Source organism: Musa acuminata, chromosome BXJ1-7 (assembly GCF_036884655.1).
Source record: "Musa acuminata AAA Group cultivar baxijiao chromosome BXJ1-7, Cavendish_Baxijiao_AAA, whole genome shotgun sequence".
Lineage (NCBI taxonomy): Eukaryota > Viridiplantae > Streptophyta > Magnoliopsida > Zingiberales > Musaceae > Musa > Musa acuminata.
The window spans coordinates 2,507,891-2,522,628 of record NC_088333.1 but is presented as its reverse complement, the minus strand read 5'-3'; the positions used below and the strand labels follow the sequence as shown (position 1 = coordinate 2,522,628).

Below are 14,738 nucleotides of genomic sequence, written 5' to 3'. Positions count from 1 at the left end.
TGGCGCATGTGAGCCATGCACACACCACACGTCGTGGTTGCAGGACGAGAGCGCGACGAGTGTGAGGAGCCATTTTGGAGCTTCTCCTGAGGCGTTCTGTTTCGTCTTTCTCCTCTCCGAGTGCTGCTCTTCTCGGAATCATACAAATCTCACATCTCAAAGTTCCCACTGCTCCGATGAAGTATGATTCTGTATTCTATTCGGATCATTTTATCGCATCCTTAACTCATCAACAATGGGATTATTTCAAAAAATATAATGCTATATATATATATATATATATATATATATATATATATATATATATATATATATATATATAATGAAATTTATAGTATATGTCTCGATATCATAGATATAAAATCCGAACTGGTCTGATAAAAAAAATTTGAGAGTAGGATCTGTTCCATTTTGATTCACTATTTATATTATTTGAGCCTCCAAAAGATAAAATACTGCACAAGTCTACCAAAGAGTTCCCGAAATATAAAGCTGACCAAACGATTGGTTCTGGTTGTATGAAACACGATCAGATAGATATCATGAGACCAACTCTACTTGTTCAAATCTGAAACAAAGAACAAATTCATGACAGGCTAAGCATAATAGAACTGAATATTACTGAAGAAGGCATGCATCATCAGTCAGTCGACGCGACGAGCCTTATCTTCCTGTCCTAACCCAAGTGATTTCTGAGCATTTGCAATTCCCTCTGGATCTGCAAGATGGTCACCAAGATTAAATAGTTAATTAATTAAAATATCTTTATTTACAGATGCAGAACTATGCATTTGTTGAGATACAAACAAGCCAAGCTAACAAGTGGTTTAAAAGCAGACTTACAGAAATAGGCTTTATTTTATGATACTCAAAATGGGTTGTGAACAATTTGACATAAATTACATAGCATTTTCACGAGTTAGTTGCATTCGCCATCACCTCGAGTATTCCTCACGATTCTAGATGGGGTTGATATAAGCCTCTCTTTGTGAAAGGGAGTGATTCTCCAGTATTAAAGCAGTAGCATTCTCTCACATGAGCCTTCACTGGCAGCACTAATTTTATCATAGATACCATGTGGATTTATTATGCCCGAGAAACATGCTCCAATTTCAGCAAGACAAGGAATTGGTTCATCAATGCTGAAAATCAATTAGAAGCCACTCGAGTATGATGTTTAGCCATACAATTCTAGTGATTTATCATGCACAGAAAGTTTCAAAAGTGTAAAGAAAGCATAACTGTAGAACTGAATTATTGACACAAAAATCAGTTCAAGGTGAAAGCAAATTTTAAGAAAAATAAAGGATTTATAAACCAGGAAGAAAAGAACATAACGAATGAAGGCTGCGATCATTGATCTCACAAATAGATTATCAGCAATGACAATGCAAGTCATACAAAGAAGCAGGACCCAAAAGACATGCTATATATATGGACCTGATGAAAGAATTTTACTCAACAAGAAATCTAATGCCAGAGTTTGATTTTTGTCAAAAAGCAGGTGTTGATTGTAAGAAAATAGTAGACTGACACATGAACAATTTAATTTCTGCATCGATTGTTGATCTGGGAATTGGATATAGTTACTTAATAAATTTATGAAGATATCTTCTACTTTCTTCACCATATTCCTATGTTTGCACTAGGATAGCTGATTGTTTAAACTTAATAGGAGTCTACATTGTGATAGTAACTGTTCTGAGCATTGTCAAGTGAAACAAGAACTTTATTTCACTTCAGCAAGATGTGGACAGAATTTGTGTAAAGGCCAACCTTTGGGCAAAAGAAGGAAAAAGAGGTTCAGAAAGTGAAACCAAGATATCATGTGTTCTTTGTTATTCCATTCCTGATGGACATAGCATGGACAGCCAAGTGAAAACATCTTGACATTATACAACTAGTCTCATTTATAAAGCTAAGGAATTCCTGCAAATGTTTAAGTATCCATCACCAAAAATATCTTAAACTATCAGTTGATTTTCTAAGTTAGAAACTGTCAGACTAGTTAAGTGTAATGTAAAACCACATGCAGCAAAGTGTCTACAGTTATGTGAAACATTAGTCCCTTCTTCCATGATGACTTTGTGGTTACATGATAAGGGAGAAACTAGAAAATTGACTTGATGTGATTCATCACCATTGCAGATATATCAATCTTCTTCTCATAAGGACATCAGTGGCTGTTCCTTGTACAAAGTTTTCACATGTGCCATATGTACCCATTACTATTCAGCTTATGAAACCAATTAATTTGTATAAACAATTTAATATCCAGATACACACAAATGGGCAAAGAACCAAAGTGCAAAGCACAAACAACAACACTAAAGAAAACTACGATTACACCGAACTTCAAAGATGAAGCATTGTATGACAAAGGAATTGATGATGCCAACATTGCAAGAGAATGAAGAGAGAACAAAAAGTGGCCGAGCACATTTAAATGATCCAATTTCTGTTAAAATCTGAAGGCTTACCCCAAAATTGTGTAAATATCCGAGTAAAGAAACTCAGATTTCGAGACACATTATATGCCATAGCAGGAGGAAGAGGTTTCACAAGTGTATCTATGCTGAACACTTGTTGAAGAAACTGCAAATAGAATAAGAAAATTTTAAAACCAAACATAATAAAGCCATCAAATGATAAGGAACTTGATTAAATACATCTCTTAGTAATTCAATGCAAAGCATGCAGAAAAACAGCAATCTCCAAGATACTCATCTTAGATACAATTAAGTACAAAGAGTAAATGGATGAAAAGATCATTCAGATGCATAAATATCTTCATTCTAGTTTAATACAAGGTTTAGAATCTCGGTTCTATTTCGGTTTTATACAAAGTTAAGCCAGCATCGTACCAGTATACCAACCAATATACCAATTTGTACAGCCCAACATCCCTAAAAAAAATGAATCCTAAATGGAACCAAGTTATATGATCGGGTACTGATCAAGGTTTTTTTTAGTAGTTTAATGGCAAGGCACATAATGAATCTCTAAAATACATATTCTGGATACAGTCAAGCATAAAACGAAAATAGCTGAAAATCACTTACATGCATAAAGTATCTTCATATTAGTTTGCTACAATCTTTAAAGACTCAGTCCGATATTGATTTTACATTTTATCAGATACCAGATAGTGCACTGACCTATAATGTCCAGGATCACTTGAAAAAAAAAAAAAACTCTTGAATGGTACCAAGTTATATTGTCCATTATCCATCCTTGATTAGACCGGTAAGTACAAATAGATACACAGTAGTTCAACTTATATTTGAAACCTCATTTGGACATCTAGTTCCAATAGCAAGAACCAGTATATATATATATATATATATATATATATATATATATATATATCTGACTAAAAACTTATCAAAATAATAGCATACATATGATTGTCACACTTATGTACTGAACTATCTGTGGAAGTCATCTTACCAAAATCCTGTGAGACATGGTTATGTGCAGCTAGTCATTAAGTGCTGTCTGTACATACCACAGCATGTACTTTTGTGTACACAAGAATCAAGGCCCACAATTCAGATGAATCATATGGATATTTGTGCAGAATCCAGATCCATCTAACACTCTATCTCTGCCTGGCCTTATTCAGGCCCATTCCATTTGAAGATCAACACATCAATAAGAAGCTCATGATTAAAACAAGGCAGAAAGAGGTAGCTGAATATTTGCAGATGGTATTCTAAGACAAACTCAAACATGGATAATCAAATTACTATATGTTAGAGAGTCTATAAAGTATCAACATAATTGATAAGTCAACATTTGTCGTCATTGGAGCGACCACGTAGGCTCACGATGAATTGTCTACTTTGGGCATGCCCACATGGTTTTGCCCTTTCAGGGTTTATGAGCTCCAAAAGACACCTATGAGGGTAAGGATGACCTGACAAGCTTATAAGCTCTTGGTTCCCCTACTCCTCAACCAATGTGGAACTAAATGTTTTTATCACTGCTCCTCCCGTAGGGAAGCCAAGGGATCATGACCCTTCTTCTAGTGCCATTTAGGGGGAGCACTGATAAAAACATTTAGTCCTACATTGGTTGAGGAGTAAGAGAAACAAGATATTATAAACCCACCAGGTCACCTTTACCCTCGGATTATGCAAATAGATTGACAGTAGCTACCCATTTTGCAAGGCTTATTATGAAATGCACATTATGGCACAGGCATTACAGAAAGAGGAAAATAGATTGGACCAACAAAAGAAGCGATGTAGCAAAAAACTAAGTTACCAATGAGCACACTCATAAGGCTGCACAATAATGCAGTAAAAAGATGGGAAAAGTAGAAAAAGAAATCAAGACACAAATTCCATAACACATTATTTCATGATTCTATAAAACTTTTTAGACGCAAGTAAGTTGGCCTTGCTAAAAGCATCAACGCTGTGAGTGAACTCCAATTTTTACCAATATAAAGGTCAATCTAGGTTTCCGTCTTTCCCCAACTCGGCATCTCATCTTGCGTTACCTGGTATTCACGAATCGGAAGAGAACCACCAAAATTCTTTCTTTTAACATGAAGACCTACCATCATCATCTTTTAGGTTACCAACCACCAAAAAACCCCCCGAGCAAATCGGGAGCAATTAGCGACCCAACCACACCACTCTTATCTGAGTACTACATCTAAACCGCGAACGAGTTTCAAGAAAGCAGGGAAGAAAACAAAAGAAAGATTTGAACTTTGCAGTCCACATGCTTTCAATTTCGTGAATTAGCATAAGAAAAGATGAAAGAGGATTGGAAGGGGTGGATTAAATGACCCTGAAATTCCTCTGGAAGCTGTATCTAAGCTCGGGATCGATCTCGGCTTCGAGGTCCTCGTCGGTCTTGGAGGCGGCGGCGGACCTTTTCTTGCGGGGGACGTGCATGGTGGGCGTGCCGCCCGGTTCGTTGGTGGCCTTCAGCTTCGCGTCCGCGAACTTCTCGCGCGGCTGCTCCTCGCCCCGCCATGGCGCCGACGCCAGTAGCTCTTTCTTCATCGCCCCTGCTCGAACTTGGAGATAACGGAGAGGATAAAAAGAAAGCAAAGAGCCCTATGGGGGGTACTCAAATATTAACTCTTTTTTTGCCTTTTTATATATTTTATTCAATTTACATAATTTAAGAAATAATTTTAACACATAATAATTATTATTTCTTAAATCCCTTTGGTATTAATCTTTTTTTCAGCATTTCTAAATAATCATATTTTTCCTATTTAGTTTTTTTTCTTGTTTATTTTCCTAAATGTCGCTATGTCAATCATCATTTACATTATAGAACAGGAAAAATATTTTAAGATTCTCAGAAATAATTTTTATGATATATTTTCAAAAAAATAAAAAAAATTAAAAAATAATAATAATATAATTACTATTAAAAATACTTCATTTATATCAAAACTTTGTAACTCACTCTAAATTAAAGGATTGTGAGTTTGTAGGATTAGATGTATCTGTAATTAATAATTTGTGTTTATTCTCTTTACATTATTAGAAAAAAGAAAAAAGTCTTTCAAGTTGGGTCTTAACATATGGCTTCTAAAATAAACAGATGGCAAAGAAAAAATAAATTGATTTAGCATTATAACACATAAATATGTATGTCGATATTATACATAAACATACATGAAAAATGTCTTTTTGTCTAAATATATTTATATGCATAATTGCATTTGTATTCATAGTTCATTCATAAGCATTAGAGCAACCCTATTGAAATGTGAAAATTTTGTGGACCTAAGCTGTCTTTCCTCATAAGAAGCCATTAGTTTAAATTAGGTTAATGTATGTATATGATAGGAATAAATATAATATATAAATATCATAAGCTTATGCTAAACTGAGATTGAAGGGATTAATAAGAATGTCACCAATTCTGGAAGTATTTTTTGTAATTAAAAATCAAATAAAGAATAATGAATGGCACTTATTTGGAATCCAAAAACACTAAGTTAACTCTGTTTATTCATGAATATATGTCAAAATAACAAGATTTGGCACTTTGAAGAAGCACTGTTCACTTCCATTTTGTTGGCTAATATCTTTGCCAGAAGCAGACCATCTCTTGAAATCATGATTGATGAGAAGAGTAATCTTGTTCTTATGAAAGCCATATAGACTCTATTAGGATGCCTACAACATATGAAATCCCATCTCCAGAAATGCATATGATTTAGAGCTTAATTGTATATAAGCTAAGTTATAATTTCCTCTGGCTGTCCACTGTGTATGATAGCTCTGAACTTTCAGTTGTTTGGTGGAACACAAAGATCTGTGGCTTCAATGATCAAAAAGACAATGTCAACAAGAGATTAACCACCAAGTCTTGAAGCTTTAAAGTCTTGAAATGGTTTAAGCATGCAGAAAACCAGACCACAGTTCAATCACTAAATTCTCCTTTGCTGCTAATGCTACTCGAGTAGTATAGATAGGAAGGATAGCAGTCATGCGCAGATCAAAGCTTACACATAAATGGGATAGTCCATCATAGGTCAAACATATCATTCCAAACCCCAGCCTTTGGGAATATTACACAGTTCTGAGAACCATATGACACAACAAGACAGACTCGAATCTTACAAGGTTCTCTCCAAACCTTATTGTGATCAGTAAGAGAAGCCCATATCAGAGCCCCCAAGATTTGAATGCATCATATTGTGCGGTTAGTGGGTATGGAATGTCAGCTGCTACCATTTGACCTGCATCAAAATGCCCATTTTGCTGTACAAGCATTGGAGACACATCAAAGAGGCTATTTTGCTCTAATATCTGCACCAGCAAGCAATAAATTGGTCAACTCTTTCGTTCCATAATGGAATATCTATCACAGTCCGATTGCATACTACCTTTTCTTGGAGAAACACATTTGCTGCCTTCAAGATTCCCTCCTGAACAACAAACCAACAATTCAAAGTCCAAAGGCAATGTAGTCATCTAAGATAACAATTTAGTCCAATTCATGACGGTGAAATTTTCATGCTGATTAGTCACTGGATAATCTAGAATTTGAAGGACTTGCAAAAGTAGATACCTTGTTCTTCAGGGATTGGATCTCTTGGAACATGATCTGCATCTGAATTTGGAAGCTTTCAATTAAGATCACATCCACTTTGATGTAGATTAGTCATGCTGTCAGTTCATCTAGTAAAAAGGAAGATCCTTCTAACCTTTGTGGCACGGATGTGATACATCCACATCTCAAGATGCTTTTCTAGGACGAGCAGTTCATCCAGTGTCATGTGTCCAGCAATTCCCTCTCCAAGCATGCATCTGTTGTAGAAAAAACCAATACTTGAATTTAAATGCAAAACATATCATCGTTGTTCCGAAGCTCTTTTTTTTTTTTTTTTCCGATATGTTCTGATAGCTTTCTTCCGGTGATGAAAAATAGTATGATAAAGATTACTGATACGAGTAGAAATGAAAGGAAAAGAATTTTGTATCAGATTTCTAAACCGGTAGCCGACGACAGGGTTTTTATGTATGACTGCAAGCATATGTAAGTCTGCTGAATGCATGAACCAAGTTTCATGGCTTTGCATAAATGAATCCTTATTCTCATTCATAAACTATGAAATGATCAGTAATCCATTATCCATTTTTTATGTAACATGAATATGCCTATATCTCGACAATATCGTCTAAAGCTTCATATCAAATTTCTCCTCTTTTTCTTTTGTTGGTATTTAAGTATAAAGAATAAGATCTTGATTACATAATAAAGAAGTTAAATATAACAAAAAGGCATCGTAGTGATTTCAAGAATATTCAAGCATGCAGTTATGAGAACCTCCTGCAGGATGTTGTCAAGCAAGAAGATGCAGGCTAAGGTATAAATTGCATTGACTCATTGCAGAGATTAGCTGAAGGCACACATCTAATCATGAAATGTCTTTCTAGATCTGCTCTTTCTTGTTGGCATAATGAAAGATGTACATGGTTTATTCATGATATTACATGTAGCTAATTCTATGAAGAAGTACAGATTAATCTAACTGTGGAATCAAATGTTACCTTAGACTCTTGTGCAGCAGATCAATTTCTTTCTTCAACATGGAAATCTCTTGCTTAAATTCCTAATGGAAGGAAGACAATGCTGAACCATCAGAAGACAATGTTTACCTTACACTACACATAAGCATAGGAGTTGTAAAAGAGTCACACAGTATGGTTGTTTCACATCTCAACAAAAGTATTCATTTTGTTGTCCCTTAGAAGTACTCATTCCATCTAAATAGTCATACTGTCAGTGAGGTATTACTGTATGAATCTCTCTGACTTTGGATCTGAAGAAGAAAATTTTGATTGCAGGTATGTCACAATCTCTCTCTCTCTCTCTTTCTTTTTCTCAATTTAAAGGCCATAAGATGACATTATTGTGGACATGAATGTATCTATTATGTTTAAGAAGTTGGAAACACATAAAATAATATGAAAGCAATTGGTGTACTCCCCAAATATAGAATTTTCCCCGAGAAGTGACATGAAAGCACTTGGTGTACTCTCCATAATAATTTCTACCCATGCTTGCAATCTCATACAAACTTATTTCTGAAAGACCCAACCCCTGTGTGGAATAGATATGGTCTCCCAGTTTACAGATAGAGATCTTCTCCTTAATGCGCACAGAGTACATGAAACTGAGGTTACTGCAATTTTATCATGAAGCAATGGTCACCATGACTGTGTTCTACAAAGCATGGCAATGGAGAGAAGCAGATACAGGACTTTCACAGTGGAAATGATGGAAAGAACATGGAGCGATGGAGGTAGAACTCAACCTTCCTCGGTTAGATGCCAGACCAAAATCCAAATCTACTACAAGCCTTTTACACCATTTCTATAGGGTTACTTTGCATGGGTCCATGCCCTCCTACATGTCAAGATGTGGAAACAGAAGACCCCCAATAATCTTATTAGGAGAAGAACAATAGGTATATAGATCCATGAAACCAACATGATCCCTCCTCAAACTGCTTGCTTAAATCATTCTTGTAGAGCTAATCTATCGTCTATAGATGGATCAGTGAAGGAGGTGCAAGCATACATAAACTCACCTGAGATTGGTTTGCATCACCACCTCCTGCGGTACTGTGAGCATCTCCACATGCCGTCTTGTACCTGTCGATCAGACCTTCCATCGTCCTTTAGATGGTTGCCACATAGTTCATCAGTCTAAAGTTCCTCGTCTGCATCTCTAGGAGTAGTGAGTTAATGGAAGGCAACGAGCAGAAAAAAGTACCCACCCCTTTGTGGCTAGCTCGTAGAGCTTGCCATGTGTGGAGAAGATGATGATGCCGATCTCGGCATCACACAGCACCGACAGTTCGTTAGCTTTCTTGAGCAGGCTCATTCGACGCTTGCAGAAGGTGACCTGTCGGTGGACCGGGTTCTCGATCCTTTTCAGCTGCACCTTGCCGCGTGCCATCCCTGCAGACAACCTCCCACTAGTTTAGACTAGCTTCGAGGTTGTTGCCCTACCCTGAGATCTCGTCCTCTCAACCTCGCTCAAGGTCGGATAGATCCATGAACTTTAGTTAGCCTTATATAGTAGTTTTTGTGAGCTTCGTTCCCACATCTTTACACACTGTAGTACCACCTGCATTACTTTGAATATATGGGCTAAGATCTCTAAAGTTCATCGGCACTGAGTTCTGTAGACGGCATAGCAGCACAAGGGCCTTCGTTGGCCTCCATGTACATCCTATTCTCCCCCACTTGGTGTTCTTTGAATCATGTCATCATGCTTCCATGAGTGTTATTCTTTTTGCTTTGCGACTGCCTCCTCCTCTTCGTGAGAAAGCTAGGAAGCTTTACCTAAACAAAATGTTTCCACAAGTCACATCACATCCTTTCCTCCTCTTTTGTGGGTGGTGAGGCAAGAACCTGTCCCTAAACAAATTTAGTTTTCTTTTTCTTCTTGGTGAAGCTAAATTGAACTCTTTGCATAGAAGAAATCTACCTGCATCCATCATCCAATCCCATGCTGCATTACTAGGGTTTTGGAGAGTGACAACATGGAGACTTTTAGCATGACAAACCCTTGTGGGGTGCCTCATGGATGCTTGTGGTTTGGGGTATAACGCTTGATTAGATTCCAATAACCCTTTTCCTTAATAAAATGTAAAGCCAGGTGAAGATCTTATTGGAGCTTCGTAAAAGGAAGATTGCTCTCATTTTATGCATGCCTATTGGGTGGATAGGCTACTCTTATATTTCCACTTGCTCCCCTTTTATGCTGCACCAACAGCTTGAGAAATTGCTAGATAGGACATGCAAACAAGAGGGGCTAATCTAAGTTAACCAGCTGATGTTGGAGTGACCTCATAATTTAGCTCTAACTTCTTTCTCTTTGCAGCTTCAAGATAAGCATGCTGTGCTGCCTCAAAGTGAAGAATTCCTTTGAAAGCACATACTTAGATGCTCATTTAAAGGGAATATCTAAGTGTAATCTTAAAATCCAGATGCCTTTTAATGATGAGCCTCCTCCATTAGTTTCAGCAATTAAAATGATGCCTCTTGATCTTATTCTTAGCTCAAGGCAATCGCAAATGGAAGCAAGGCATATATAGACTATCCAAAAATCAAACAGGATCTTACTTAATCATCTTGGAAGAAGAAAGATTTCGATATAGATCTTTCTTTTAAAAGTTGAAAAATATCTTGGATATGTTGAAAAAAGATAAAATCCTTTTAGAAGATATTGTAATCCCTCAAAAATTGAATTGTCAAGATATCTTGTGAAGAAGAAAAAATCATCTTGAAATTTGAGAGAATCCTTAGTTTTTGTTTTTATGAATGTAGTCTTTTACTCTCATCTTCTATAAATAGATGGGAGAATGTTATTGTGATTATAAGCTTCAACATGTGAACCCAACAAAGTTACTATTTTATCTTCCACCACTTCACTCAATTCCCAGCAAAGAGGTATTAGAGATGACTATCAATATATTATTCCCTATCCCCCATCTCACTAATAACTATAAAAATTAGAGCATCCAAATGAAAGCCTTGCTTGGATCATAAGATATGTAGAAGATAATAGAGAAGAGGTACAATGAGCCCCTACACTCATGGTAAACTAAAATGATTCTTTGAGAGACATAAGAAAGCTCTCTTCTTGATCTATCGAGTGCTTGATAGAAAAGCATTCGGAAGATTGCCATCGCCACCAACTCCGAACAAGCATAGGAGATCTTTAAAATTCTTATAAATGAATAAAAAAAGTTAAACAAGTATGACTCTAAACTCAAAAAGATGAATTTGAAGCATTAAAGATGAAAAAGATAAGAGTTCATTTTGGACTATTTCATAATGGTTATTATCAATTAATTAAGAAAAAATGATGAAACATTATAAGACAATCGAGTGGTGGAGAAAATTCGAATATCCTTAGATGTAAAATTTGATTATATTGTGGTTGTCATTGAAGAATAAGCCATGACCATTGATAAGTTTATGGGCTTATTACAAGCATATGAATAAAGAATATAAAAGAAGAAGTAAAAATAAATGAAGCAAGCTATTCAAAACAAGATTTCCCTTAAAGATAAAAATGAAGAAGCCAAAGGAGAAAGAACCCAAAGGGATAATGATTGTGGCCATAGTTGTGGTCGAGGCCATGGTAGAAACTATGGAAGAGACTAACGACAAGCACAATACAATAAAGATAATAAAGAATGTCCCAAGAAAGAAGGAAGATGTGATTCTTTAAAAGGAAGATGGTATGACAAATCCAAAGTTTATTATTATACTTGCAATAAGATTAGTCATTACTCGTTAGAATATTGGTATAATGATTCTAGCCAAGTTGATGAGAAGACTAACTATTGAAAAAAGATAAAAAAGAGAATGATTATATTTTATTACTAGCACAAAAAAAAAAAGACATTCACAATATTAACCTTTGGTACTTAAATAGTGGAGTAAGCAATCATATGTGTCGGTACAAGCATATATTCTTCAAGCTAGATGAATAAGTCAATAAACAAGTTTTTTTTTTTGGAGATTTCTTAAAGGTGGAAGTAAAGGAGAAAAGTAAAATCCTTATTTAAGCTAAAAATAAATTTTATTATTTTATTTCTAATACCTATTATATGCCCAACATGAAGATAAATATTTTAATATTATAATAATTTTTTGAAAAAATGATATAATCTATACATGGAGAACTCTCACACTAAGAAATCAAGACACGAAGATAATTACACAAGTTCAAATGACCAAAAAAAATTATTTATATTAAACATAAAGCATGTTGATGACAAATACTTCAATGCTAGCTTGAAAGATAACTCTTCGATATAACACTTGAGGCTTCCATATCTCAATTTTGGTGTACTCAACTTATTATCAAACAAAAAGATGATGAAAGGACTACCATACATCAACTCTCAAAATTAATTTTATAAAATATATATTCTTCGCAAGCAAAAAAAGCCTCTTAAGCTAATCCGCACTGATATATATATACCAATATCTCCAATATCTTATGGTTAATATCATTATCTAACATCCGTCGATGATTTTAGTAAAAAGCAGAGAAATTAAAGGCTTTTGAATCATTCAAGAAGTTGAAAGCACAAGTGAAAAGCCAAAGTGGTACACCATCAAAGCTTTATAATTAGATCGTGGAGGAGAATTCATATCAAAGGAGTTTGAATGCTTTTGTGAAACATGTGATATTCAAATACTATTGATAGCACCCTAGTCTTCTTAACAAAATGATACCATGGAGAGAAAGAATCGAACCATCCTCAACATGGTTAGAAGCGCGCTACAAAGCAAAAAAGAGATCGAAGGAGTTTTGGGGTGAAATTGTTATGTGTGATCTATCTACTCATTAGATGTCTAACAATGAACTTAGAAAACACAACACTATAAAAAAACTTAACATCTGTTATTTAAAGATTTTTGGATTCATTACCTATACTCATGTTTCGGATGAAGGAAAATTAAAATTGGATGACAAAAGCTCCAAATATATTATCATTGGCTATAAGACTCGATTCAAAGCCTATAAGTTATTTGATCTAAACGAACACAAATTATACATGAGTAGAGATATAGAGTATTAGGACAAAGATGTCCTGATCCTCTATAGAATTGGAGCACAAATATAATGGAAGTACGAGATGAAGACAAAGACAAAAATAAAGTGATAAATGAAGAGTCCAACCTCCATCATCTCCTGTATTAATCTCATCTTTGGAAAGAAGTCTAACACCAAAAAAGACAAGGAGTATACAAAAATTATATAAAGTGACAAACCAAACCAACCCAATCTTATTTGTCTTTATGCTAACGAAGAAGTTATTTCTTTTAAAGATGTAATTAAAGTAGAGGAAAGCAATGGTTTAAGAGATCAATGACAAAAAAAAATATAAGAGATCACAACTTTGCCTAAAGGTCATGAACCCATGGGAGTCTAGTGGCTTTTCAAAGTAAACAAGAATGCTCAAGAAGAAATTAAAAAATACAAAGCAAGATTAGTTAGTAGCAAAAAAAATACAAGCAAAAGGTTGAAATTAACTATGATGAGGTACATACTCTCGTTGCTCGAATAAAATTTATTAGATTACTCATCTTATTAGTAGCTCAAAATAAATGATAAATTTATCAATTAGATATAAATTTTATATTTTAAATATTTTTTTAAAAAAAAAGTTTATATTGAACTACCTATGCAATATATTAAGAAAGGTCATGAAAATAATGGTCTAAGATTGAAAAAGGGTCTATATGGGTTAAAAGAAGCTTGAAATGTTATATATCCTTATGAAAAATCATTATGCTTTAAAGAAGATAGAATAATGTTATATATTTGCTTGTACATAGATAATCTAATTTTTATTGGGAATAAGCCTCCTATGTTTCAAGACTTCAAGCAAGTCATGACAAAGGAGTTTGATATAACTGATATGGGTTGATGTCCTATTTTTATTTTACAAGAAGCATATGCAAAACAAATAGTTAAGAGGTTTAAGATGGAAGATGGTAACCTAAGTAGCATATCGGTAGATTATGATATTAAATTATCAAAGAATGATGAAGGTGGATGAAACTCTTTATAAGGACCTGATTGAAAGCTTAAAATATTTGACATGATCGAATATTTTATATGGTATTGGATTGATGAGCCAATTGATGGAAGAGACTAAATCAACTCATTAAAAAAGGTCACTAAAAGAATATTACGTTACATCAAAGGTACTTTCTCCCATGATTTATTTTATTCAAATTTTAATAATTTTTAACTTCTTGAATATTCCAATAGTGATTGGGAGGAGACATTAATGATAGAAGAAACAAATTTGGATTTGTATTTTATATGAAAAATATTACAATCACTTGGACACTCTCAACTTACAAAGCTGAATACATTGCAACATCATCATGTGTGTGCCATGTTATATAGTTAAGAAACTTATTAGAGAATTTATATTAAACAAGAAGCAATAAAAGTTTGCATCGACAATAAATCCACAATGACCTTAGCAAAGAATTCGATGTATTACAAAAGGAGCAAACACATCGATTTAAAATTTCATGAACTCATTCGTGTCGAGACTCGTGATCAAGTGGTTGATATATTCACTAAACCACTTGAGCACTTCTTAGTACGATGGATAGAAGAAAAATTAAGGAGTGTTGAGACTAAGCTTAATTTAGTTAAAGATTATCTATCATTTTGGGTGAAGGAAGATTTTGATATTT

General features: G+C 34.6%; 2 protein-coding genes across 2 annotated transcripts; both read right to left on the bottom strand.

Moving 5' to 3' along the window:
- Positions 1-464: 464 nt before the first annotated feature.
- LOC135678190 (uncharacterized) lies at positions 465-5,069 on the bottom strand. The gene is made up of 3 exons (XM_065190699.1): positions 4,803-5,069; positions 2,481-2,595; positions 465-718 (listed from the first exon to the last, which is right to left on the bottom strand). The coding sequence occupies exons 1-3, from the start codon at positions 5,019-5,021 to the stop codon at positions 645-647; spliced, it is 408 nt and encodes a 135-aa protein (XP_065046771.1). The 5' UTR covers positions 5,022-5,069; the 3' UTR covers positions 465-644.
- A 1,376-nt stretch (positions 5,070-6,445) lies between these two features.
- On the bottom strand, positions 6,446-9,520 carry LOC135679839 (MADS-box transcription factor 26-like). Its single transcript, XM_065193826.1, has 7 exons — positions 9,269-9,520; positions 9,080-9,167; positions 8,037-8,098; positions 7,190-7,292; positions 7,054-7,095; positions 6,869-6,910; positions 6,446-6,791 (listed from the first exon to the last, which is right to left on the bottom strand). The coding sequence occupies exons 1-7, from the start codon at positions 9,448-9,450 to the stop codon at positions 6,648-6,650; spliced, it is 663 nt and encodes a 220-aa protein (XP_065049898.1). The 5' UTR covers positions 9,451-9,520; the 3' UTR covers positions 6,446-6,647.
- Positions 9,521-14,738: the final 5,218 nt, after the last annotated feature.

What these genes read in the sequence shown, in the direction of transcription:
- LOC135678190 (XM_065190699.1), bottom strand. Translation starts at nt 5,021, where the DNA reads ATGAAGAAAGAGCTACTGGCGTCGGCGCCATGGCGGGGCGAGGAGCAG. An exon ending in GCTTCCAGAGGAATTTCAGG is followed by an intron (nt 2,596 to 4,802) that starts GTCATTTAATCC and finishes TTCTATTTGCAG; the next exon opens with TTTCTTCAACAAGTGTTCAG. An exon ending in GATATTTACACAATTTTGGG is followed by an intron (nt 719 to 2,480) that starts GTAAGCCTTCAG and finishes ACCATCTTGCAG; the next exon opens with ATCCAGAGGGAATTGCAAAT.
- LOC135679839 (XM_065193826.1), bottom strand. Translation starts at nt 9,450, where the DNA reads ATGGCACGCGGCAAGGTGCAGCTGAAAAGGATCGAGAACCCGGTCCAC. An exon ending in TCCAATCCCTGAAGAACAAG is followed by an intron (nt 6,911 to 7,053) that starts GTATCTACTTTT and finishes TTTGTTGTTCAG; the next exon opens with GAGGGAATCTTGAAGGCAGC. An exon ending in ATGTGTTTCTCCAAGAAAAG is followed by an intron (nt 6,792 to 6,868) that starts GTAGTATGCAAT and finishes TTGCTGGTGCAG; the next exon opens with ATATTAGAGCAAAATAGCCT.